Source organism: Equus przewalskii, chromosome 15 (assembly GCF_037783145.1).
Source record: "Equus przewalskii isolate Varuska chromosome 15, EquPr2, whole genome shotgun sequence".
Taxonomy (NCBI): Eukaryota; Metazoa; Chordata; class Mammalia; order Perissodactyla; family Equidae; genus Equus; species Equus przewalskii.
In genome coordinates this window covers 75504515-75532210 of record NC_091845.1, presented here as the reverse complement: position 1 = coordinate 75532210, position 27696 = coordinate 75504515, and the positions used below count along the sequence as shown (strand labels likewise).

The window sequence follows — 27696 nt, the reverse complement described above, 5'->3', positions numbered from 1 at the left end:
AGAGCCAGAGTTAGAGCCTCTGCGACACAGCCCCACGACGGGGCAGCTGCCGCCGGCGTCTGCCAGGAATTGAGCATTTTGTTTTCCTCATCTTTTTCTCTCTCGGTTTTCTGGCTCTCGGCACTGCTCAGCAGCCCCAGGCCACGGTCCTCCGAGGTGGAGGCCACACCCCGCCTCCGCCAGCAGCGCCAAGTTGACTCTGGGCAGTCTGGCAGGCCGCGTTGCCTAGGGAACTGGGGAGGGGCTTGGGAAACGTCAGCCCAGCGCCGGGTTTGCGCAGGCGCCCGGGCCCTGGCCTACACTATCGCGAGAATCGCCTCCCGGAAGTTCCACGTCAGTCAGTCGCCGGTCAGCGGGTGGTGGGTTTCTCCGGCGCTGCGTCGCGCTTAGCAAGTGAGGGCGTCCGGCCTCGGACCGACGGAGCCATGGTAGGTCCAGAACGTGCGGGAGGGAGCGGAGCCCTATTGGCTAAGGCCTATTCTTGGGGCTCCCGGGCTGGGGGCCACGGTGAGCAGCGGCCTGGGCTCCCATTGCGGCCTCCGCTTCGGGCCTTTGGGGTCCTAGGCGGGTGCGAGCGAGATCTGTGAGGGAGGGGCCGGTGGGGCCCAGCGGTCCCGGGTGGTTTAGGGGGCTGTGCCTGGAGTTGAGGGGTCCCTGATTCCTCCGGTGCATACGGCCTCTGCCGGAGCTCCTGCGGTCTGCAGCGGGTCTGCGGGGTAGGGAAATACGAGAGGCCGAAGACGTGGAACTCCTGGAAGGCTTTGGCAGAATTTCCTCGTTCTACCCTTAAAATGGTGACAGCTGATCTTGCACTCATGTTGGGCTTGTTCCTGGTATAGCGTGTGCTGACCACAAACGACAAACTTAAGCAGAGAAGCCAAAAAAAAGAAAAAAAGTAAAGCGTATATGGAGTCAAAAGTGGAATTTCGTGTGCTTTGGCATCCCAGCCTGAGTTTCTAGGGGGAAAAGAAGGGTTGGGGAGTTGTTTATAAAACTGGTGTGCGTGCTTTTCTGCATTTGCAAATATAGTGGCTGGTAAGAAAGGCAGTCATGACAGCACTTTTACCATTACCGACACCCTCAAAAATGCCCTAAAATACTTTTGCACAAGAGCATTATAAGAAGAAAAAAACCACGATAGTGTGAGAATATCTTTTCCGAAAAAATGTAAGAAAGTATTTTATGTTTAAACATTTTCCTGCCTTTTTTTTTTACAACTTAAAATTATGTTTGTACAAGGCTAATTGCAGCAGAGTTGGAACTACAATAAAGGTTGATTCCTTGGGGAAATTAGTGAACGTTATGGATACTCCCAGGAAAATGCATAGAGAAACACACAGTGATGCATAAAATTTCCATGGGTTCACTCACAGACCGTCCCTCCCCCACCCCAACCCAACCTTCCTTGGGTCTCCAGGTTAAGAACAAGACCTCAAGTCTTAATTATATCTGGTTACCTTACCTCTGACCTGCTCTGTCTGGGGTCTGCTGTGTTTTCCGTAATGTATGTTTTTGGAAAAGCCCCTTGGATCTGCCTAATTTTGTTTTCTTTTGCAATCTTTACATTTGAGAGTGTATTTTTATTATGAAATACTTCCTTGGTTCTTTAACACATTTTAATCTTTTCTGTGAGATACAAAATGTGCATTTATTCACTCATTTACCATAGAATGTTTACTATGTGCCATGCACTTTGCTACACGTTTGCCTCCTAATTCTCACAAGAGGTGGGAGAGTGAGTTATAACTAATGTTTACGGAGTGGTTTCAATAGATCAGGCCCTGTTCTAACTGATTAATGCTGAATTTAATTCTCGTAACACTAAGAGGTAGCTAATAGTATGACCCCTCGTTTACATACATCAAACCTGAGAGAAGTTAAGGAAACTTGCCCACTCATGAATGGTGGAACTGAAATTTGAATCCCACATGTGTCTCTAGACCTGGATTGTACTGTCTGTCCTTCAACCCCCATGCCCAAGTGTATACGGTGCTGTGGAGATAAAGACGCGAATAAACAATGACCCTGCCCTTATGGAGTATCTGCTCTGGAAAGCAAAACGAGGTGTGTACACAGATGTTAAAGGTTAAAACTAAATCCTGGAGGATCCCATAGGAAAGGATACTTCTGGCTAGAGTAATCAGAAAGATCATACTGGTGGCAGTAGCATTTAAGCTGAGTCCTAAATGCATCTGGCTTTTGGAAGATGGAGAGAGACATTTAGAGTTGAGGGTACAGTATGAGTATCTTGCTCATCCTTGTGTTCCAGAGTACCTAGGACACTGTCTCATTCAAAGTAGTCATTTAAAGGTTGGGAGAAATATAGCAAGAACTCTTGGCTGTGCTTTTTAAACTAGGATTTGTGCACTGGGGATATGTAGATGCACTGGGGCTGGTCAGTTCCCTGGCCCACCTTCTGGAGCATCACTTTTACTCAGTAATCAATCATTTAAAATATTTTTTTATGGTAAAATATACACAGTCATGATTTAGTAGATATTTTATATTTATTTACTAGATGTTCTGTAGAGCAGGTTTCTCAAAGTGTGGTCTGTAATTTCCTAGGAGTCCCCCATAGTCTTTGAGGAGGTCCACAAATTAAAACTACTTTCCTAATAGTAAGACACTATTGGCCTTTTTCACTGTGTTGGTATTTGCACTGACAGTGTGAAAGTAATGGAAGGTAAAACTGCTGGCATGGTACTGACAGTGTGAAAGTAATGGAAGGTAAAACTGCTGGCACGGTACTGACAGTGTGAAAGTAATGGAAGGTAAAACTGCTGGCATGGTGTCACCAAATTGTACTGATAGTGCATTCTTCATTGTCACACAATTTTTTTCTTAAAGCCAGTTTCACTTAAGAATGTCATTGATGAAGCAGTAAGAATTATAGTTTTATTACGTCTGGACACTCGAGTACACATCTTTTAAATGTTCTGTGTGATGAAATGCATACTATACATTAAGCACTTCTGTTGCATACTGTTGTTTAAGTTGCAAGCTTTACTTGAAATGACTGAAAAACTGTGGTTGTTCAGACTTTATTATTTGGCAGACATTTTCTAAAAACTGAAAGGTTCCTGACAGTATTTGTTGCCAATAATAAAATTAGAGCTTTCAAGTGAAAACTAGAATTTTAGAAAACTTTTGTCTGTCACTGAACTTGGCAGATTTCTAATACTTAAAGACTTATCAGTTAGCGTAGATGGTGGTATTAATGAACGTGATTTTTTTATACTGTATAATGAAATGTGTCATCAACATTTGGGAGATCTGCTTAACTCAGAGAACCAATGTTTTCCAAGTGACGAATGCATGATGTTACAGACTGAAGCAAGAGTGACCTATCCCTTCAAAATACAGAATAGACCAGTGGATTTTAATGTAACAATGTATAAAAAGTTCATTTATGTGGTTTCAGATTTCACATTGCAACTAACCTTTAAGAAACTACCACTTGTCAAGTTGTGGTGTGCTATCAAAGAAGAATATCTACAATTATTTGGAAAAAGTATTAAAGTATTCCTCTCTTTCAAACTACATATCTTTGTGAGGCCAGGTGTTTTTTTCATATACATCAACCAAAACAAATATCACAACATCTTGAAGGCCAAAGCAGATATGAGAAACCAGCTGTCTTTTATTGTCAGAATTTAAAGAGTTTTGCAAAAATGTGAAACATTGCCATTCTTCTCACTAAATTTCTTTTGAAAATATAGTTATTTTTCATAAAAATATGTTATTTAAGTTAACATATAATGGGTTTTTATTTGAAAACGAATTAGTACATAAATATTTTAAAGTTGCCTCAGTTTTAATTTTTAATGTAAATATCAGTAGATATTACCTACATAAACAAAAGCTTGTTAGGGTCCTCAAAATTTTTTAAGAGTGTAAACGGGTCCTGAGATCAAAAAGTTTAAATATTCTTATTTTTTGTATATATGAGCAAAGAACAGGTGCTTTAGATTTGAAATTGTGTCTACATTTTAGCAAAGTAAAAACTCAGTTGATTCCTTGGCCTGTTAATGCACTGTTTTTCGTTAAGATCCCAAACATTTTATTTGGCATAGCAATTTAATTTTTTTTTTTATGTCGTTTCTCCTTAGCCACTGCGACTTGATATCAAGAGAAAGCTCACTGCTCGATCTGATCGAGTTAAGAGTGTGGATTTGCATCCTACCGAGCCATGGATGTTGGCGAGTCTTTACAATGGCAGTGTATGCGTTTGGAATCATGAAACACAGGTAGAAATTTTTGAGGACTTTATTAGAAATACTGTGTTTATAATCAAAGAGAGAGAATATCGTAACAGAGTCCAGTAGCTATCTGCAGACTGCTTCCTCAAATTGGTACAAAGTATTTTCAGTAAGGAGGAACTAACATTTATGGGGGTATAGCTTGTGGGAGAAACTGTTCTGGACTTGTTATATACAATATTTAAATATTAAATTCTGATGTGGGCAATATTAGCTCTTCTTTGAAATTAAGGAAACTGACATCAATATAAGATCACTTGCTCTAGATAACGTGTTTAGTAGTACTTAATTTTCCATTCAGTGAGTAGTCTAACAGTCTTAAGAATAGGATTTTTAATTTTATTTTTTCCCTAGTGCTCCATGTAATGATATGCAGATAACTTTCAATCAACCATACAAATCATAGATTACATCAGAGAAATATTTGTAGTTTTGATTACACATATGAAAATATGCATTTTAAGATTATCTGCCTTAGGGGGCCGGCCCCATGGCCGAGTGGTTAAGTTTGCACTCTGCTTCGGCGGCCCAGGGTTTCCCCAGTTTGGATCCTGGGTACGGACATGGCACCACTCATCAGGCCTTGCTGAGGCGGCGTCCCACGCAGCAAAACCAGAGGCACCCACAACTAGAATATACAACTATGTCGGTGGGGGGGGGGGGGAGGCGGGGCGGGGGGAGGGCTTTGTGGAGAAGAAGAAGAAGGACAAAAAAGGAGATTGGCAGCAGATGTTAGCTCAGGTGCTAATCTTTAAAAAAAAAAGATTATCTGCCTTAAATGTTTGTTTTGTTCTCTTTCATCTGAGTAAATAATGTATCCTTCAAATTAGCTTATTTCATATTTTCCAGTCTTCCTTGACCATCCTTAGTCTTTTTCTTTCAAAGTGCAAAACATAGTAAGCACTATCCTGTACAGTTATGTATCTACTTGTGAGGTAATTATCCTCAACATCCAAAGGTAAGTTCTTAAAATCCAGGTAAAATTCACATTTGAGGAATTTAAGATGGCAGAAATAGGCTCAGGGAACCAAGGTCAGGAGTAAACCTAAAAATGCTCTTACAGTCTTATCTCACGATAATGAAACAGTAATGACAGCGCAGGAAACCAAGACCCCACCAATGACATTTTATATACATCAACACTTTGTTCTCCACTGTATCCCAGTGCCCATAACATTACCTGACACGTAGTAAGTGCTCAGTAATTATTTGTTGGACTAATGAATGATAAACATTCCATTTATCACTATATCAGTGTTTCAGGCTTTCTGTCCTCTGCAATTTCAGATCTTTATCTTATGAATTCCTTTTGCCTTGATGCAGATAACATGCATGCTAACTACTTTTTTTTTTTTTTTTGGTCTACTTCTCCATCCAAATATCTAAAACTTTTCTGATTTTATGCTTAACAGATAATGTTGGTGCCTCTCCCACCCCACCACCCTTCCTAATTCTTCCTACGGATCCCCTCTCTCAACTCCATTTAGCTTGCTCTCAGCTCTGTCACTTCACTGTTGTATGTTCTAAAGCCCACTGTACTTCCCTTGTCTTTCTCCAGGCTTTACCGTGACATAACTCTGCTTTATCTGGGTCATCCACTTCACCTTCTGTACCCTCCTGGGCCCTCCTGCAGGGCCATCTGCTTCCCCTTTCATAATTCATCTCATTGGTAATTTCTTGTTTCATTTCTTTCTTTCCTTCAAGAATGGAGGTTCTGTGAGGACAGGGATTACCATAGTCTTATTTCCCACTGTTGCTCCAAGCACATACCTGGCAGTTAGGCTCATAGTAGATATTCAGTAAGTCGTTGAATGGTTGATCTGTTTTAGGTTATCCTGCTTTTTTTCCTCTGCTTATCACCAATAAGAGTTACTTGCTGCTCCTATATATTGAGAGCAAAATTCTTGAAAGAGCCAAAAAGGTTTTTGGAAGTAAATTCAAATGTACTTGAATTTCAAATAAGGAGATACTATGTATTCTTTGAGGTGGTAGGTGCAGTGGTTGAAGAATCAGTATGTTAGGGTGCTGACCTGGTGGCATAGTGGATAAGGTCATGTGCTCCGCTTTGGTGGCCCACGTGGGTTCAGATCCCAGGCGTAGACCTACACACTGCTCATCAAGCCATCTGTGGTAGTATCCCACATACAGAGTAGAAGAAGATTGGCAACAGATGTTAGCTCAGGACTAGTTGTCTTCACACACATGCACACAAAAGCAGTGTGTTAGAATTTGAAGCCATCTTGCTAATTAAATGATGTAAGCAAGCCTTTTAATCATGTTGAGTCTCAGTTTACTTATCTAAAATGAAGATGCTATTGTTGCCTTGCCTACATTACAGGATTGTCAAAAGGATTAAATCAGATAAAACAGGCGTTAGTCATTATTTTCCTAATTTACACTGGGTGTCTGTCTGTTGAGTGTGTAGCGTTTCCTCCTGTTTAGATTGTTTAGCTTCTAGAGTGCGGAGACCCTCTCTCTTGTCATTTGTTTTTGTATCAGCCATAGCACTTAACATGGACTTGAGCTATGACTGTTTGTTCTGCAGCTGCTTCGTTTTTACTGCTCAGCAGATCCCTGGATTTGTTGGCTCCTCGTGGGCTTTCGTGGATTTGTCTGTTGTCTTATAGATTGCACGTTCTGTTGGCTCTCAGTGTCTATATCATAGTCAACTAGTAGTGATTGTACAGGTTGGAGCTGATGTCCCCACTTATTCAGCCTTTGTCTGAAGAATCCTTGAAGTCTGGCTTGGGAAGCCAGAGTAGGCTCAACAGTTTTTATGAACCAGTCTCTTCTCCTTTTATTTAGTGCACATGGTTAATCAGTCAGTAAGACTGTGCTGTTTTCATTACTCCCTGGTACAAAAAGAGAGATTGAAGAGTGGTTTTATTTTCAGAATTTTAAAGAACAAGGCATCAAAATGGAAGGACAGAGATGTGTTCATCCCTGCTCTTTCTCAGAGGGTCTCCTAGTTTTCTGCCTTTATCCTGTGTGTTATTTCATTCCGAGCAGCTTGAAGGCACATCTTAATCACTGTGTCTCATACTTCACTAAAAAAGAGATGAATAGTGTATGTATGGAAGCATATTGCTAAAGTGTACAAAAGAATTGTATCTTATTTATTAGTTTATTTTATGAGTTTACGGGTTTAATTTTAAAAAGAAGAACCTAAGAGCTAATTTATTCAACAAATACTTGTTACACTCTGGTTGTTTGCCAGCCACTGTTCTAGGCTCTGGGAATACAGTGGTGAACAAGATTCCTGTCCTCAGGGAGCTTAGCAGGAAAGATTGCCATTAAACATGTAATCACAAAGGTGCTGCGTTGTGAAAGGGGAGTGTATGGTTCTGTGGGTGGGTTTTCAGGCAGGGCGGACAGGAGCAAAGGTAAGGCTGGGAGTAACCAAAGTGAGGCTAGAGAAGTAGGGAAGGGCTGGAACACAGAGGGTTTGGAAGTCCATCTTGTGGACATTTGCTTTCTTTTATCTTTTATAAGTTTTTAAATTTTGAATCTGTTAAAGAAAAGTTGATTGGTCTATTTTTTTTTATTTGATTGTTGGGCTTTCGTATTTTAGCCTGAGGATATTTTTAAATTAGAAGTGATCTAAATAATTGGATGTTTTAAATATACCAATAGATTTTTGAGTTATTCTCTTATAACTCAAAGTGTATATTTTTGTTAAATTTGAAAGACACTGGTGAAAACGTTTGAAGTGTGTGATCTTCCTGTTCGAGCCGCCAAGTTTGTTGCAAGGAAGAATTGGGTTGTGACAGGAGCGGTAAGTAATATGAATTTCTAATCCCATTTTCTGAATCGGTCAATGATTATGTAAATGAGCTGCAAAATTTTGATTCTTGATTTGTTTTGTTAATTAGTACAGTATTTGGACCATGGACTTTATACCTTGAGCCTATTGTATACTTTTTTGTGCAACTTACTTCATAACAGTAATGATGGTTTTTAAATTTCCATTTCTAGGATGACATGCAGATTAGAGTGTTCAATTACAATACTCTGGAGAGAGTTCATATGTTTGAAGCGCACTCAGACTACATTCGCTGTATTGCTGTTCATCCAACCCAGCCTTTCATTCTGACTAGCAGCGGTAAGAGATGACCCCTTTCGATCATGGATGTCTCTTTGAGTAATTCATTTTCATTCAGTGAGACATGCAATTCTTTTATTGCTGTTACGAGTAGAGTTCTAATACCAAGCAGCCTTTAAACTCTTTAAATCCATTAATGTGCTATCAATGCTGCTTGCTTCTGTATTTTAATGAAATATCAGCTCTGCTTAGGATTTTGTGTAGCAATTGCTCCAGTTCCTGTCAAGGAAGACCGACCTGAAGGTCTAGATGCTTAAACATGTGCCGAACAGAAAGCTAATTTACATGCTGATGAGTGAGGTTTTGGCAGATTGCCATATACCCTACTCAGTTTTATCTTTATATCGAGACTAGTTTGCTCCTTGGTATTATGTATAAAACAGTGGTCTTTTGGAGGGCACTTAAAACGGATTGCACTGAATTGGTAATAGCTTTTTGAAACCTTTTTTTTTTTTTAAAGATTTTATTTTTTTCCTTTTTCTCCCCAAAGGCCCCTGGTACATAGTTGTATATTCTTCGTTGTGGGTCCTTCTAGTTGTGGCATGTGGGACGCTGCCTCAGCGTGGTCTGATGAGCAGTGCCATGTCCACGCCCAGGATTCAAACCAACGAAACACTGGGCCACCTGCAGCGGAGCGCGCGAACTTAACCACTCAGCCACGGGGCCAGCCCCTTTTTTGAAACATGCTTATTCCCTAAATAGTCATTGCCATCATTTTCAGTCATACTTAGACTCTAATCAAACTCACGTTCCTCTTTTGTCCTTCTGTAAAGCCCGCTGAGTCTTTCTTAAATTTTTTCATGAAATTTTTATATTTGCTGTTAGTAATTTCTCTATTTTATCTCTACTCTTCTGTAGAGAGTTAAGTTTATTCTTAGAATAAATAAAGATTTTGAAAAATCTGTGAAGTTCTGATTCTATTTCTGTAAGTCATGGAATGTGTGATTTGTGTTAGATTTGCTGCCTTAAAAGGCACAAAGACTCTGTGCCTTAGTTCTGAATGAAATAAATAGAAATTGCAACTAACTTGAGCCTTTCTTTTGGCCTAGATGACATGCTTATTAAGCTCTGGGACTGGGATAAAAAATGGTCTTGTTCCCAAGTGTTTGAGGGACACACCCATTATGTTATGCAGATTGTGATCAACCCCAAAGATAACAATCAGTTTGCCAGCGCGTCTTTGGACAGGACCATCAAGGTAGGCTGTCCGCTGTGTGTCAGCTGTGATTGTTGGTGGAATGTAGTTGGTTTAGGTATTTTACTACTGGCTGCCCAGAAAGTTATTCCTGTCTTAGACGTTTCTCTCAAAAACTCAAAATAGGACTTCTCATGTTGATCTAGAAAGGCATATTCTGTTTAGAAAATATTGTGGCAACTCGATGCTTTTAATGAGGGAGTGTTTTCCCACGTGGGAACAATAAATTGTAAGACTTTTAAACCTCTCCAAACCCAGAATAAGAAAAATGCCACTATCTTCTCCAGATTACTGTTTCCTCCCCTTTTAGTGTATTCGTTGTTGACCTCTGCTGATTATTAATCAATTTTATATTTAAATTTCATCTGCCTCCATTTTCTTTTTCTTACTCCATTTCTCCATACTGCTGCCAGTTACCTTTCTAACACAGGATCCCATCTTCTCAGTTCCTAATCTAAGGATAAAGGCCAAATGCCTTGGTGTGGAATACGAGAGTTTCCAAGAGCAGCTTCAGCTAATATATTATGAGACATCGCCTATCACCCTACTCTACTCACCTTTCTCTAGAGGTGCCATGAATGTTCGCAGAACCTTCCCTTTTCACCTGTTCCCTCTGCCTTCAGTACTCTTCATTCTCCCTTTTTGATTTATTTTCCTCTGGAGAACTACTCATCTTTCAAGGCTTAGCACAATTATTTACTCTCAGAAGCTCTCTTTAGACATCCATTTCACCTCTAGACAGAGCTGCTCAGCTCATCCCATTCCTTTCACTGCTTTTGCCTCTATTGTGGCTTCTCGGTGAATAATAATTAATGTGTCCCTGGAAATCTGTATTCCCCGAAATGTTTGGGGCAAGAACTGTGTGTCTCCCCGTCCCCACCCCAACAGACACTCAGTAGCAGGCGGCACAGTGCCTTGCTTGTACTAGATGCTTATACATGTTGCGTGAGTGCCGTCCTATTCCTTTTTCCATTTACAATATTTCAGGTATCTCTGTGCATAGATTTAAAATTATATACTGCATTAACTTTTGCTTACATGTGTATGTTTACCTTATATTAGTTTTCCTTTAATATAAAATATTAAAAGTTATGTCTGACAGTTATTATTAAATGTTATATGTCTGAATATCTTAGGGTTTTGACCTTACTTTTTTTTCCCTTTTATTGGATTGTCCTTGCCTTTGACATAGGTTGCAAACTTTGAAATTAGTTTTAAACTTTCTTCACTAAATTAGGTATACCTTGAGAACAAGAATTGTTTTATCTTTGGCTCTAGTAAAGTTTGTCATATGCAGTAAGTGGTAAACATTTGTTTACACATCTTTATACTCCCCACAGGGCCTCTGATGTGGTAGGCACTCAATAAATACTTGTAAAGATAAAGTTCAATACCAGTACTGTGGTAATGTTTGACTACTTTTCCTATTTTTAATTTTTTAATTAAGCAGTACTTTTCTCCTTTTAATACATCTTATTAAATCCACTTTCATTAGCTTTATATTAAATCCTTCATAAAATCATTTCCTACCCTTAAAGGAGTGTTTCTCAAAGTGTAGCTTGTGAATTTTCTGGGGTATCTGTTAAAAATCTGTATTCCAGAGTTTCACTGTAGATCCACTGAGTCATAATCTCTAGAGAGAAAGTCTAGAAATTGGCGTTTTCAGAGAATGCCACAGTGATTCTGCCCCCTGGAAATTCAAGTAAAGTGAGAAAGAACAAAAATAAATGAGTGAACACAATGAACGTTCTTTAGTTTCTCTCTCCTGGGCTCTGGAGTTTTATGTACTGTCGGAAGTGGTGGCACCGCCTTCCGAAATGCGAGGCTGCGTATTGACTGCAGTGTTGTTGCTCCCTGAAGGTGTGGCAGCTGGGCTCCTCCTCACCAAACTTCACTCTGGAGGGACATGAGAAAGGTGTGAATTGCATTGATTACTACAGTGGTGGTGACAAACCATACCTCATTTCGGGTGCAGATGACCGTCTTGTTAAAATATGGGACTATCAGGTACAGTTTTTTCTTAGCCTTACTTGACAGATGTTAGACATGCTTCTCACTGTTTCTTACAGGACAGTTAAAACTTGGGTTATGGAACTCTGTTCGTAGAATAACAGCCTAAGGCCTCAGTATTCTCACCTAAACTGTGGTCCCAGAATGCTCCAGAAAAATGAAAATAAATGCCTGTCACAATTTTAAAAATAAAATGCCATCATATTTATTTTTCGCTTAATAGTAAAAATTAGAAATTTTAACACTTTAGTTCAAATGAATTCTTACATCCTCTAGTATCCTCATTGGCAGACTTCCATTTATATTTGAAACCTAGCAAAGCAATGAATATTGTCAGAACATCGCCACGGTACAACCATTTTGCCATATAGACCGTTGTAAACCTACTTGTGAAGTCTTGTTCCAATGCTTTTGATTTCTAAGGTTTTGTTAAGTTTCTGGTTTTTTGTTTCCCACATCAAAATTTCCGCAAGCAGTTAATAAAATGAGGCCTAGAAAACCAATTTTACTTAGAAAGTTATTCAAATGTGTATTTAAGTACAGAATAAAATTATTAAAGACATTATCCTAGGAATTTGAGGGGGAAATATTCAGATGAATACCAGATCTTTTCTTGGGGGGCAGGATGCATTTTTTTCTTCTTTAAATGTGACAGTTGCATTTACTTTTGCTATCAAATAATTAGGGAAAATATGCACACAAGATAATTCTATTTCAGAAATTTCTGTATTAAATTCTATTTAGAGTGTCATAACCACTATCATAATGTATCTGTGCACTGGGAAAATAAAGGATGAGTTACTTGTTTTTCACTAGTAAAAACATTTTCTGTGTCTTGATTACAGAATAAAACATGCGTACAGACCCTGGAGGGACATGCCCAAAACGTGTCTTGTGCCAGTTTCCATCCTGAGTTGCCAATCATCATCACAGGTTCAGAAGACGGTAAGTCAGAAATGCATGCTTATTCCTCTGCTTATAGTTACTAAGTGGATATTTAAGCCAGGTAGTGCCGTGCATTGTAATTGGAGGTTTCCAAAGATTTTGATATTTTTATTAGATTAGAATATTTGAACTGTCAAAGAGTAAAGGGACATCATCATCATCATCATCATGATTCTAATGTGTTTTGATTCTATTACTTAAATAAGAGGACACCCAGAAGTCCTAGAGAAAAATTGAAAAAGCCTGTGCTTTGGAGTCTAAAAACCTGGAGTCAGATTCAGGCTTTGCTACTTCATGGATGTGTGGTTTGGGCAAATTATGAAATGGGAGCAGACATATCCACCTCATAGGATTGTAGTGAAAGGATGAGAAGAAATCACAGGTATAAAACCTCTGGCACATAGCAGGCATCATACCCAGGAAATCCCGTCATTATTTCACACTTAAAATCACATTTCTTAGCTTTAGTTTCTTATACATTTTCTATTATTAATTTATTTATGTTGCTGCATAAAATCACTTACAGACTATAGATCAAAAAATTAAGCTTCCAGGAGGTGTTTTCTGTTTGAATATAGAGATTTCCATGTGGCTAGTTCACCTGACACAGTTCATTGTTGGATGTTCAGATCAACGGGAGTACTCACATTGTTCTTTTTAGGAACTGTGCGTATTTGGCATTCAAGTACCTATCGCCTCGAGAGCACATTGAATTATGGAATGGAGAGGGTGTGGTGTGTGGCCAGTCTGAGAGGGTCCAACAATGTCGCTTTGGGCTATGACGAAGGGAGCATCATTGTTAAGGTAATCTCTGCTTGTCCTCTCTCTGAAGACATGGATGGAGGGACGCAGCTTTTCTTGTATTGTAGTGCAGTCATCTTCCACGTCACCAGTTCTATTAAACTGGCGGCACTTCCTTCATTAAGCACCAGAGATTAAGCACTGGGAGTTTAAAGTGAAGGAAAGGAGTCTCTGTTAAATGAACATAGAAAGTGTTTATTTTGTTGTGGTTTTATTTGTGTTCCTGTTCATTGCTGAGAGCCATTTGTCATTCTTCTAGCTTGGTCGGGAAGAACCTGCCATGTCCATGGACGCCAATGGAAAGATAATTTGGGCCAAACATTCAGAAGTCCAGCAGGCCAACCTAAAAGCAATGGGAGATGCTGAAATTAAAGATGGAGAAAGGTTGCCACTGGCCGTAAAGGATATGGGCAGTTGTGAAATATACCCTCAGACTATTCAGCACAATCCCAATGGGCGGTAAGCCATCGCCAGAATCTTTCTCTGAGCTTCTGAGTATGTTAGAGCAGGGTCTGCATATCCATAGCATGTGTCACCCTGCCCTACGGGGAGCGTTCCTCATGAGCTTTTGCCCTGGCCTCACAATCCTTCCCAGCACAGCTGCACGCAGCCAGACGAGTTGATCAAGTCGGCGTGCAAGGTGAAGCATTGCTTTCCTAGCCTTGTCCCACCAGACAGTTTTGAACAGTTAGATAGTTCTGTATTTACCTTTATTTCAGATGTGTTGGGTTTGTGTCCTTGTGCTCCTTTGAGGGCAAGGATCATGTCTTATCCTGAGTCTTAGTGGGTGCCCTCTAAATACTTGCTAATTCATTTGCTCTTAAGAAGAAAAGCCGATTCTGTGGTATGTGTCTTTTGAAAAAGTTTTGGGCTTGGTAGTAATTCTGCTTCTTAGCTCTAATTTGAACCATCAGTTCTGCTTCTCCCCTAAGATTTAGAAAGCACCAAATATCTTGTGAGAGAGGAGTTTTGAGCACAATGAGTTTAAACCTGTGGAGCTTTAAAAATTATTTTACAGATCTTGGCATTTTGTAATGCCATCCTGCGTATTGAAAAAGACAAAGTATATAAACCAAGTATGCCGCCTCATTCAGTAAATGGTATCCATAATTATTTGTAATATAATTTTCTTATGAAGAGTAAGAATATATTATATATTTTTTCCCTTAACGTCATAAAACTTTTTTGCTGTTTTACATTTTACCTTTAACAATCTAATAGCAGCCACTACAGTGTTATAAATTGTACCTTTGAAGAGAGTTGTTTTATGTTTATTGAGAAAATTGTATTTGTGCAGCATTCTATTTTTACTCTTTATTTGAATGTTAAAATATTCTATTTATTTTGATAAATTTAACAGTCATTAAAAACTGGAGTAAGATATTTTTAGTCATTTGAATGATCAGCTTTAAAATGAAGATAATCTTGGAACAAGGTAGTGGCGTCTTATGGTGTAAATGGAATAAGCAAAGTGCTCAACCAATACTAGTTGAGTTATTGGGATCCTTCTGTGCATCTCCAGCCCCCTCACCTTCCTCTCCCAAGTCGTCTTTGTTTATATGAGGAGGCCATTGCAATAACACTTGCAGCAATAACCCCATCTTCGTAATTTGCTTTTGGAATTGTTGGGTGGAATATTTGTGTCTCGCTCCGAATTCAAAGAAATGTATTACTTTAAAAGATATTAGATTCAGTTGTAACAGTCAACTGAAATAACATTTGTCATTGGAAATATTTTACCATAAGGATGAATCGTTGTTTCTTAACTTCTACTTGTCATTGGTCCTCTGTTCTTCCCTCCCTGGCTTCTGTGATTTCTAGGTTTGTTGTGGTGTGTGGTGATGGCGAGTATATCATCTACACAGCAATGGCATTGAGAAACAAGAGTTTTGGGTCTGCCCAGGAGTTTGCATGGGCCCATGATTCTTCAGAGTAAGTTTTGGCCATGTGATACCCGGCTGGCCCTGATTGCAGGGGCTGTACTGTGCGTGGCTGGATTAACGAGGCTCCCGAGGCTCAGTGTAGACTGTGCTTCTCTGTGTTGAAGAGCAGTTCTCACCAGGAATGCCTGTTGGAAGATCAGAGTCAGAGGCAGCTGTGCAGTGAGCTGCCTGTGCCCTTTCTGTCTTCGTGTTGAGCTGGCTCCTTCACACTGATCTAATTATCCTGTTAAACTGGGGGCCCAGCATCCATTTTCTTGATGGAGCCTGTGGCAGGGCCTGGTGCCTGTGGGCTCAAGACAAAGTAGGCCCTCCCTGTGCCCTGGCGTCCTGAGATGCTGCTGCCCCTTTCTGAGCTAGTTGGGAGAGACGCTGTAGTTTGATGTCATCTTGATGAGAACTTCATTGAATCTTTTTTAAAACTCATTTTCTGTGATGTTACCCCTTCCCCCCTGCAATTCTTAACAAAATTAATTCTGTCTGAATTCAAAATGTTCTTCTCATTGAAAATGGGAAAAATCATTTAACTCTGAATTATTATACTAGATAGACACCAAGTGGCTCCTTTTTTGATTCCTTCTTGGTGCAGGTAATAAACATTAGGGCTGTGGTTTTTTCAGACCACACAAGTGAATTACGTCTTCACAGTTTTCTTAGTTTTGTTTTCCCCATATTTAGTATTGCCCCCACCCTGAACAGTGGGTAACTTGAGCCTTGGCATTGTGTAATAAGATGCATGTTTTTAGAATTTTTTGACAGTAAGATTTACTGAGAGGTAAGAAATTGTTTGGCTCTTTTCATGAGTTTCCTAAATATACTCATATGTACAGTTCCCTGTACTAAAAGGTACTTTGTTATTGTCTTAAGTAAAATTACAGTTCCTGATTGCCTTCCCTCTCTCAGCTTACCTCTCCTTCTGTTTTGATAGTTCCCTCTTTCAGCCTTATCCAGCCAAGACCCTGATCAGCATCTTTCCTGTTTTGAGCAAAATACTCATCAGATCACGTCCTCAGATGCTGCTGAATATCCTGCAACAGCCATAGCCCCTCTTTTCAAGGCAGAGGCCTGAATGTATGCAACTTTTTAAGTAGTTGCCAAACATGGCTGACTAGTGAGCCACTTATAAAAGTTTTTCTTTATTTTTAAAGTCACCTTTATTGTGGTATACTTTATACAAAATAAAAGGCGCTATTTTAAATGTAAATTTCTATGAATTTGGACAAATGTGTATAATCTGTAACCACCAGCACAATCAAGATACGGAACATTTCTGTCATCCCACAAAATCCCCTTGTTTCCCGTAACAGTCAGTTCCCCACCCCTGCTCCGTGGCCCCAAACACTAATCTGCTTTTTTGTCACCAGGTAGATAAGATTTATCTTCTTTAGAGTTTCATATAAACGGAGTTGTACAGAATACGCTCTGTGTCTGGCTTCTTTTGCTCAGCATAATGTTTTTGAGATTCATCCGTGTTGTTGTATGGATCAATAATTGGTTCCCTTTTTTGCAAAGTAGTATTCCATTGCATGATACCATGACTGGTTTAATCCCTCACCGATAAATGGATAATTTGGGTCTTTTTCAGTTTCTAATAGTTCGTGAGGCCTGGTAATTTGTGTAATACTGTGAAACCCAAAGTTTGTTATTCAAGTATATTTGCAGATATTTCTAACGTTTGGTGGAATTATGGTTTAGTATATAACATGCTATGTTTGCTTCCCTTTTTTCTCCCAGATATGCAATAAGAGAGAGTAACAGTGTTGTAAAGATATTTAAGAACTTTAAGGAAAAAAAATCATTTAAACCAGATTTTGGAGCTGAAAGTGAGTGTTATTTATCTATGATACATTTTTGGAAGCTTTCCAATGGTTCAAAAACATCTAAACAAAAATTTTTCTTTGTTTTTAGGTATCTATGGAGGCTTCTTATTGGGGGTCCGATCTGTAAATGGCTTAGCTTTCTATGACTGGGACAACACCGAACTCATACGCAGAATTGAAATTCAGCCCAAACATGTGAGTTTTCCCTCCATTGTTACTTTTGAAATGTGCATCTTTGTGAGCAGCTCTGGGTCCCTGAGACTGAGAAATGTCCATGTACTCTGTTGTCCCTGTTCCTTTGTGTTGGACACGGTGCCATTTACTTCAGGATTGCTCAGAAAATCAGAGTTGTGGTATTTGAATGAGGCAGTTGACATTGCGTATTTTGAAAAGTATAAAAAGTTATACAAATGCCAGGCGCCATTCATATTTCAAATGGCTTTTGACAGAGTTAACAAAAGCATGCTTTGAAGAGAAGTCAGGGAGCTCTTGACTTGGAAAGGCCTGAGGGGCTCCCACACAATTCAGAAAGCCTTTTTATACTTTACTAAGAACGGCTGTGTAAACTTCAGGTACCTGTCTCCAGTGACAGAATTGTCTACCTTTACAACTACTTGCTGCTTTGACAGCTTTAATTGTCAGGAACTTATCTTTGGAGACAAACCCACCTCCCTGGAGTCCTGCCTCTGTCTGGTGGAGCGTGCATGCTCAGCGCAGCCAAGCGCCCTCAGCAGGGCACAAACTGGCTCCTGAGCAGTGAAAACAACGGGTTCTCTTTATTTGTAAAGCATAGTTATTCATATGGATATCCATGTTATGGATATATATGCCACATTTGTGTGTATATGCATAAACGTATGTATAGTATCTGTGGTACTAAAATTTTGTAGAGGAGGTGCTTAGGAAAAAAATGCCTGAAAAGCTTCCTGGGGGGTGTAATAATGAAAAAAAAAAGGGTGAGAAATACTATTCTAGAGTAATAGGGAATAAGCTACTGCTCTGCTAAATTACAGCCCATCTGTGTTTACTGACAGCTCTCCTCCTGTCTCCCTTTGGTCTTTCCATTTCTAGACTAAATAGAACAACACTGCCCCGTCCACCCTCCCAGATACATACACACACATACATAGACACTGCATAAAACTAAGTACGTACTTACTATCTTAATATAAGATGATAAATCTTGTAAGAAACAAAGTGTACACAGTTTCTTCTATCCACTCAGAAATCCAAAGTCATTTGTGTTTTTGTTTGTCGTGTTGCAGATTTTCTGGTCTGACTCTGGAGAGCTGGTCTGTATTGCCACCGAGGAGTCATTTTTTATCCTTAAGTATCTGTCAGACAAAGTCTTGGCTGCCCAGGAAACACATGAGGGAGTTACTGAAGACGGCATTGAAGACGCCTTTGAGGTGATTGTATCAGCGCAACTTTAGCTTTGCTGTTAAATGATTTATATTCTTATAACAGAACTTCACTGATTTTAACATTTTATTATGTTAGATTTGAAACCAAGTATTTAGGGAGTTCTGGTGAAGTGTGAAAATTATAATCTTGTCTCAAAGATCAGGGTCTGAAAGCATATATGTTTAAAAGAAATTTGTGCTTTGGTTTTAAGAAATCTTGAGACTAACTTTGATATCTTTCAGTAAGGAAATTAGAAGGTGTTTTGGTCTTAAGACAGTTTAGCCAGAGTATTTTAAGTGAGCTCTCCGATGGTGAAGATAAGTCATCTATTATGGAGATGTCCTGGAAGATTTTATGCAATACTTCTTATCCGTTTCATGTGTGTTAGGAGTTTAGATGAACACTTTTTTAGATCACAGCTTTGATGCAGCAGTGAGATCTTAGATTACAAATACTCATCCAGAGTCTGTTGTTAAATGAAGAAAGAAGATAGAAATTCCAAGGCCATTTTCTTTCTGGAAGGAGGATTTTACCCCAGTTAGATTGTTTTTTGTTACGGGATTTCGAATGCTGGATAAGGATGTAATAGACTTTATTTCCTTTCTGCAGGTTCTTGGTGAGATTCAGGAAATTGTGAAAACAGGGCTGTGGGTAGGCGATTGCTTCATTTACACAAGTTCTGTGAACAGATTGAATTATTATGTTGGAGGAGAAATAGTCACGATTGCCCACTTGGACAGGTAGCTGACTATTGTTTTGCTTTTTGTCTTAAGCATCCTAAATTTAAAATTATGCTTTTTAAGAAAAACCTGTTGCAGGCTTGTAGCAATGAGAGGCCTGATTTTTCAGTGTTACAGTTTTAGTAGGTTGGCTACTGTTAACCAAAATTGCATCAATCAAGTGGAAAGATTTTGAGCAAGAAGCAGGGTGTGGGTCTGTGTGTTTACTGATTTGGGCTTCCTTCTAAATTAGTTGCTGTTTCTGTTACAGGACCATGTACCTCCTGGGCTACATCCCTAAGGACAACAGGCTGTATCTGGGGGATAAAGAACTGAACATCGTGAGCTACTCCCTGCTGGTCTCCGTGCTGGAGTACCAGACGGCTGTCATGCGGAGGGACTTTGGCATGGCCGATAAGGTCCTCCCTACCATTCCGAAGGAACAGAGGACCAGAGTCGCGCACTTTTTGGAAAAGCAGGTAAGATGATTTTTTGTTTTCTTGTTATGTGTTTTTTAAAACCAGCAATTTAAAAGAATGGTAGTATGGGTTTGAAAAAATGTATTTCTCAATTGCCGCTGATTTTCCTATGGCAGTGGAATTTCTCCTGTAAATTTAAGTCACTTGTCATGGTCTTCCTTGTCCTTTCTCATTGCCCTTAGTACTCCTGTTAAATGTTGGAGGTGATCACCAGTCTTCTCTTTCTGTAGACTTCCTTTCCATTTATCAATATTTTCATCTCCATGCTGCATTTTTCTCTCTATCCTAGCTGGCTTTTTCCTTTTTTTTTTTTTTTTTAAATTGTGGTAGACATGACATAACATTTACCATTAGTGGTACGCCTTTTTTGTAGTGGAATGTGTTTTAGTCAGTTATATGTACACAAAGTATAAAGTTCTGCAAGGCTTAAGAAAAAATCAGCACTCCTTTCCCTCTCTCTACTTTTAATTAATCACTTTTAATTCTTTTAGTTGACTCTCTCCATATTTATTTCACATCTCTAGGCATAGCTTTAGGCATTTCTGATGACTTCCCACTCTATAGAAGATGAGGATTTTTCTGTCACCCTTCTGCTCCTACCACATACATGCCACTTTCCTACCCTTACCCTCTGGGTAGTCATATCATAATTTTGATTGGGTCGGTATTCAGTGTTTATATTATAATGACTGTGTAAACACTGTTCACCGCTGAGCTGTGTGGTATAGTATAGCTTTCCCTTCCTGCAATTGTTGCTTTCCCTAGAATTAATAATTGTCTCCTTTTTTTTCCTTTGCTTATTTTTCTATGTACGTAATGGTTAGTTCTCCCTAGATTCTGCTGGTTCTCCAGATTTCCTTGAAATCTTTCAGTATGATTAGTCTGCTTCAGGCTAAACTGGTGTTTTTGCTCTCCTCATGGATATCCCTTCACCATCATGTTGGGGCTTCCCTTTGCCTTTCCCTTGAGTTGGATCCATTGTTTCCTTTATCCCCTATCTTCTTTCCTGGTTTACTCCCTCATTTTGCTGGAGCATGTACTTCAGTAGTTTTCCAAGAAACAGTTATTAATGGGAAGTAAATTTTTCTGTGACCTTGATTATCTGAAAGTGCCATTGTTTTACTCTCAAACACATTTGACCACTTAACAGGATATAGGTTGGAGGTAATTTTCTGTCAGAATTTTGAATGTATTTTTTTTATTGCCTCCTAGCTTCTAGTCATTGTTGAAGTCTAAAGCTATTTATATTCCTGATTCTTGGTACCTGATTTACTTTTTCCTCTCTAGAAGCTTTTTGGATCTTGTCCCTGTTGTTCTTTAAATGTTACCGTGATGGTGGGACTTGACAGGTCAATTATCATTCGTTCTGCTGGGTATTAGATGAGCTCTTTTAAATGAAAAATCATGTCTTCATTTCCGAGAGATTTTCTTGAATCATTTCTCTGATGATTTCCTTCCTTTGTTTTCTCTATTCTCTTTGTGGAACTGTTAGTCAAATGTTAGACCTCCTGCACTAGTTTTCTCATTTTGTTATTCGTGGCCTTTTTAAATCTTATTCTTGCTTGTGGATGAAAGTTTCTCCTATTGCCCTGAGGATGTGGATGATAGGTTTTTTGTTGTTTTGAAGTTTTTTTTCCCCCGTACCTGGTATGCTTCCTTCAAGTTGCTGTTAGTCGTTCATTTTGATCTGTCTTTCCTTTTAGAGATTTTCCTCAGATATCTGATGATCCTTGGGCCCTCATTTAAGGGTGGAGATCTAAGCAGTAGATCAGAAGGTCTGAGTTTGTGTGTGGGCTTGTTGGGTATGGACTTCACAAGGTGTGATGAGGCTGGGCCATTTGATTGGGGAGCCTCAGTGTCAGTGTATTCATCTGGTGGATTAATGAGCACTCAGCAGCGTACCAGGCACTGTTCTAGCTGCCGTATAGCCCTCACTGACCTTTTAGGATTGTACCCTGGGGCCGGTTAGAGTTTACAGAGAAGCTTCCCCGGCACCATCTTTCTGGAGGCTGAGTAGAAACGGCTTGGGGTCTCAGTATTTAGTAGGTCTCAGTGTCCCTTCTCGAAATCTCCAGTTTTCCTTTTGATACTCAGTACTCCTGCCAGGTGTGCAGGGTGTCCCTGACTGGAGACCCTCTAGCTTCCCCTGCCAAAGAAGAAACCTCCTGTCTTCTGTGGGTATCGAGAGGCGGTGGGGAGGGGGCAGGTGGGGGGACCTGGGAATCTCACGGCTGCTTATCCAGACTTGCAGGCCGCTCGCGTTGTTTGTTCCAGCAGCGCCCTTCAGGAGCGAGCGCCCTTCACGAGCGAGCGCCCTTGGGGATTCGCATATGGGAATCAGGTTGTTTCCAGGCTGTCCTCACTCCTGATTTAGGGTTTGTTTTCTCTAGTGTTTTAACTGAACGTTTATACTCCACCAGCTTCCTGGCTTCCAAAATTTTGTTACTAGTATCTCCTCTGCCTTTCTGTATGTCCCTGGGAGTTTATGCCTTAAAAAAAAGAATCCCTTTAGTGTCATTTCACTGGGAGTTTGGCGGGAGACAAAAGTATCTTTAGTCCACCTCATGTCATCTGCTTTGCCCTTTCCTGTGTCTCACTAGTTCCACAGATCCTCCCTCCTCCACTCTTGATTGTATATTGTCCACATCAGTGCTAGGGAGGAAAAGGAGTAAGGCAGATTACTCAGAATGCCGTGTTTACACTGTACTCCTGGATGCATGGGGGGAGGGGCAGTTTGTATGGTCTGGGAAGTTACAACATTTTAACACAACAATATGGCCATCCCAAAGATCCAGCCGGACTGAAGTCAGAGCTGCCCAGCTTCTCCCTCCTGACCACCCCACAACTGAGCATTCTCCCTCAGTCTGCTGAAGTCTGCTGAAGTCTGAGCTTTTTGTCTGACACAGCACATCCCTCCAGCTGCAGGACTTGCCCATAAGGCACACCCCATCAGTACTGTTTGTCCTGGGGGAGAAGCTAACTTAGTAATTACAATAGCTGGTTTAAAAGCCTGCTTCTGATGACTGAGTGGAGCGTGGGAAGGCAATTCCAGACTTCCTGCCCTCTGGAGCACCTGCTAGTGAATAAGCTGGACGTGAGATGACCAGTAAAGGCACAGTTGATGACACCCGATCAGTGTCAGGACCCGAAAGCAGAATGTTTACTACGTGACCTACAGGGTATAGAAAATGGGCAAGTTTCACATTTGACTTCCTTTTTTTTGAGAGACTGGACTAGGTGGTCTCTAGGGCCCAGCTTAGTGAGTAGATTACAAACAGCTAGGTCTACACCACCTTGCCTTTCTTTGAAATGGCTTGTTCAGTCAACTTTCCAAAATCCTTTTCTTTTTGATGTTTGTTTACTTTTACATTTCTAATTTTACTTGTTGTTTTACTTGACTTTATCTAGCATTAGTCAGCTTCCACTGCCACTGCCTAGAAAACATTAGGCATTTTGTGACTGAATTTTGTCTGCCAGGTTTGTTCTCATCAGTTAATTTAATGACTCTAACTTTTCTCTGTCTCATTAAAGAGTATTTTGTTATCTGTTACTTTCGTCTAAGTTGTCGGGTTTCTTTGTCAGCAGGGTATTTTTAGTTTGAGAGGGAAATGGATGATTTGCCCTGTGTGTGTGTGTGCACTACATATATATATATACAGACTACACATTTTTATATACATACATAAATATTTTATCTGTTTAGGGCTTCAAGCAGCAAGCTCTTACAGTATCCACAGATCCTGAGCATCGCTTTGAACTTGCTCTTCAGCTTGGCGAACTAAAAATTGCATACCAGTTAGCAGTGGAAGCAGAGGTATGTGCTAATGCATGGTTTTTCATAACTGATGGAAAGGTCAGTAAGTACTTCCGTGTGTGTTTAGTATAAGTTGTGTTGTTAAAGTTTTCTGAAATGCGTATTAGTGACTCATTTTGGTGAGGTTATTGCTTCTCTTTGATCTTTTTAAAAAATGCATTATGTTAATCTTTGCATAAATTAAATGGATTATATTGGAGATATTCTGAGCATTCTAATTTGTTTAAAAAAAAGTGTTTTCATTTCTTATGAGATCTGTTTTAGAAGAGAAGGAAAGATATAAGATAGTAGATAAAGTAGTCTGGGAACTCTAAAAGAGTGCATACGTAGCAGTTATTTGCCAAACTAGTAAGAAAGATGGTTTTAAAGAAGGATTCTTAGCTTTTAAGACAGTTTACTGACATTTTTATGATCTTTGTACATTGAGGGCTCCCATTGTGGTTTAAGTCTAGCATTTGCTGGTAAGCTCATTTCACATGTGCTAAATAAATTCTAGATATGTTAAGATCACCACCAAATGTGCAGCTTTTTATTTGATTTATGAGAAGCTACAAATGACAGATATTTATTATTGTTAATTATTTAACAACATAAGAAACAGTTTTCTACTCTGAAAAAATATTAAATCACTCATTAAAATAATTGCAATCTAATTATCTTAAAAGTTCAGTTAGTTTTAGTTTCACTGTATAATTACAAAATAGAAATATAATGGGATTGATGATTATTCGTGCATCATTAAAATTGATTTGTGTGTTTGAATTAATTTTCTATATGTGAGAATTTCCATTTTCTCATTATACATTTTGTCATTCCATTCTTAGAACCAACTTAACAAGCACAGCTCAGTGTATATATATAAAATACTGTCGGCACAGTAATGCTCAGGTTAACAGAATAATGTTGATGTTGGAAATTCACATGTTTATCTTCAAAGGTATCTTAACTTGGAAACTCTTTCTTACAGTCAGAACAGAAGTGGAAACAACTTGCTGAACTTGCTATTAGTAAATGTCAGTTTGGCCTAGCCCAGGAGTGCCTGCATCACGCACAGGATTACGGTGGTCTCTTGCTTTTGGCCACTGCCTCTGGAAATGCTACCATGGTGAACAAGCTAGCAGAGGGGGCCGAGAGAGATGGCAAGAATAACGTGGCATTCATGAGCTACTTTTTACAGGGCAAGTAAGTATTAATCCAAGGTCTGAAAGAAGGGGCACTGTAACATAAAAATGCTTATTTGTGCACTGACTTGGAGGGTGGTTTCTCGAGAGGAATGTGAAGAACGAACCCTGGAGACGGAGCTGATGCCAGACTGAGCGGCTGCTCATGGGGGCAGTCAGAGGCGGACAGCACTGCTGTGGTGGCACTCACCTTCAGCAAGGGATGCTCTTAGCACATTTGGTCTAAATGTTTGAGCAAAATTATAAAATAAAACACAAAAATATTCATTAACCTTGCTCTAATACTTTTTTTTTTTTGGTGAGGAAGATTGGCCCTGATAAGATGTGTTGCCAGTCCTCTTCTTTTTGCTTGAGGAAGATTCTTGCTGAGCTAACATCTGTGCCAATCTTCCTCTATTTTTTGTGTGTGGGATGCTGCCTCAGCATGGCTTGATAGAGCAGTGTGTAGGTCTGCACCTGGGATCTGAACCCGTGAACCCCAGGCCACCGAAGCAGAGCACATGAACTTAACCACTATGCCACCAGGCTGGCCTCAATACCAACTTTTTAAACCCCACACTTTATTATAAAAACTTTGAAATGCACTCCAGTATATGTATTTATAAATTCATATACCTGTAAGAATAGGTTCACAATTCCTTATCCATAATTCAAAGATCCAAAAGTATTCAGAAAGTAGTTTTTTATAACTTTTTGATGGCAAAACCTGACCTGAACTCTGATTTATCTATTGTTAGCTGCTTTTACGCCCCTTGGAATGTTTTTATCACATTTAGTATTCATGTATTATTGTAGAATATTAGTGTTTGACTTTGATGCTGAGGATGTTAATGTTTAGTGTATGTACTGTATTATTACCTTTCTAAAATCCAAAAAATTCTGAATTCTAAAACACATTATCCACTTTATCAAGCTTACACAGAAAAACAATTGAAATTAAGGAAAGAAAAAATAGACACTTGGATATTTTCCTACTGGGCACCACTGGATTGTCCAGCACAGCCCATGTTGGAGACACTGCCCTCAGTATTCCCACTTGAGAAACTGAGTTTCTGCTCCCGTATCTTCTGAAGCCTTTAAGATGGGCTCATCTAAGCTGCTTTAACTTGTCTTGAAAAGCCCCTGTAGATTGGTCACAAAAGCTGTCTTATCCATCATAGTCCTGGAGTCCCCTGATTATGTAACACACTAGTGGTGACAAGTTAATGGCTCAGGGACAGAATGAAGCGTCTGTGTGGGAGTTGGGGAGGGAATGCTGACTTTGCAGCGCTAAATCCACATTTCTTTAATGTGTTAAGTGCCAGCATTATAGCCTTTATGCTTGGTAACAGTGCCTCTCCTGTTTAATCTTTAGGCTTGATGCTTGCCTGGAGCTCTTGATTAGAACCGGACGACTGCCAGAAGCTGCCTTCCTGGCCCGGACTTACTTACCCAGTCAGGTTTCAAGGTACAGACTTTTCATTTTAGGAAGAAATGTTTCAGATAAAAACAGCACACTTACTCAGTCTTCCTTTGGTTCCCTGATATCTGTAATAGGGTGGTGACACTCTGGAGAGAAAGTCTCTCAAAAGTCAATCAGAAAGCAGCAGAATCCCTTGCTGATCCAACAGAATATGAAAACCTTTTTCCTGGATTGAAAGAAGCGTTCATTGTGGAAGAATGGGTGAAGGAAACACATGCTGATCTGTGGCCAGCCAAACAATACCCACTTGTCACAGTGAGTGGCCAGGATGCCAGGCTTCATTTGGTCACCCTGTGACTACAGGGTGGATTTGCATTCACAACTTAAGGTTTCGAACTGCAGTACATACATTGTTGTTGGATTAAGAGCTAATGGGGGATTTAGGACAAGATCATAGATGAGTTCTGACTTTAGAATATTTTATTTCATCATTGCTTTGTTCTCTGCTAGCCAAATGAAGAAAGAAATGTTATGGAAGAGGCAAAAGGCTTTCAGCCCTCAAGATCTGCAGCACAGCAGGTCAGTAGAATACTACTGTGATAATCTGGTTGAGATTTGTTCATTTTAAGTATCATCTCCCACTTCCTAAATCTGATCAGCCTTCCCTTGGGGAAAACTTCAAATTACTGAACAAGTTCCTTTGTTTTCACATGTATCTCCATTTGGGTTTTCAGGAACTTGATGGAAAACCCGCTTCTCCTACTCCAGTTATCGTGGCCTCCCACACAGCCAAAAAAGAAGAAAAGGTACAGACATCATACCCAAACTTCCCACTGGGACCCCAGCCTCATGCCTCCCTCTGCATTGCATGAGGTGTCTGCAGAAGGTGCAGCCTCTGCATTTTAAGTGATGTAATCAGTTTCAGAGCAGGGCTTTGAAATGAATCGGGAGATGCCCTTTTTGAGTGACTGCTGTTTTGGTTCTCTTTGGATCACCACTCAGAGAGAACTTGTCTTTAACACAGTACTACATAACTCACCTCCTTCCTTTTCTTTGCAGAGTTCACTTGAACTGGAAGATTTGGATAATTTGGACTTAGAAGATATTGACACAACAGATATCAACCTAGATGAAGATATTCTGGATGACTGAACATACTGGTTCCCATTTCCCCGTTAAACAGCTCATTATTGGGCCCAGGTATTGATCGTCACCCTGACCACAGTGCTTTGGACTCTGAGAAACTCCTTAGGTTTTATATGTGAACACTGTGGCCAGCTAGGAGCATAATGCGCCCCCTCCTCTTAGGAGGAGTGTATGCACAGCATCTAAATCACTGTTTCCTTGTTAACTAAAACAGAGGGTGGGCTTTGATCTTTTTTCATATTGTCACTAGACCATATCTCATAAAATTTTCTGAACTAATGAAGATACTTCAGAGTTTCTTTTCTGAATAATGAACATAGGCTTCTAGTTTTAGAAGGCTGAGCTAAAGCTACACCTCACCTAGGATCAGCCTCCATTTTCTTTTCTTTGCATAACTAAATCATATTTTCAAATATCATTATCACATTTTTTCTTATAACAGAATATCCATGCTAGAATTCTCTAACCTGGTTTTCTTG

The 27696-nt window shown here is 39.7% G+C and overlaps 2 protein-coding genes across 2 annotated transcripts in view; one reads left to right on the top strand and one right to left on the bottom strand.

Moving 5' to 3' along the window:
* COPB2 (COPI coat complex subunit beta 2) lies at positions 1-27496 on the top strand. Its single transcript, XM_008525811.2, has 22 exons — positions 1-428; positions 4110-4247; positions 7948-8034; positions 8235-8361; positions 9411-9559; positions 11417-11563; positions 12412-12511; positions 13173-13315; positions 13572-13771; positions 15134-15244; positions 16987-17075; positions 17161-17267; positions 18338-18481; positions 19086-19216; positions 19467-19674; positions 23378-23488; positions 24456-24670; positions 26024-26116; positions 26206-26386; positions 26582-26650; positions 26806-26877; positions 27131-27496. Exons 1-22 carry the CDS (start codon positions 426-428, stop codon positions 27221-27223), a joined length of 2718 nt encoding a protein of 905 aa, XP_008524033.2. The 5' UTR covers positions 1-425; the 3' UTR covers positions 27224-27496.
* MRPS22 (mitochondrial ribosomal protein S22) overlaps positions 11747-27696 on the bottom strand; it is a 32579-nt gene continuing 16629 nt past the window's right edge. Inside the window, exon 8 of the mRNA XM_008525813.2 lies at positions 11747-13655. Coding sequence (XP_008524035.1) covers positions 13635-13655 — 21 coding nt within the window. The 3' untranslated portion in view covers positions 11747-13634. The remainder of the gene's footprint in view (positions 13656-27696) is intronic.

What these genes read in the sequence shown, in the direction of transcription:
- COPB2 (XM_008525811.2), top strand. An exon ending in AAGGGAGCATCATTGTTAAG is followed by an intron (nt 13,316 to 13,571) that starts GTAATCTCTGCT and finishes TCATTCTTCTAG; the next exon opens with CTTGGTCGGGAAGAACCTGC. An exon ending in CAGCCAAAAAAGAAGAAAAG is followed by an intron (nt 26,878 to 27,130) that starts GTACAGACATCA and finishes TTTTCTTTGCAG; the next exon opens with AGTTCACTTGAACTGGAAGA.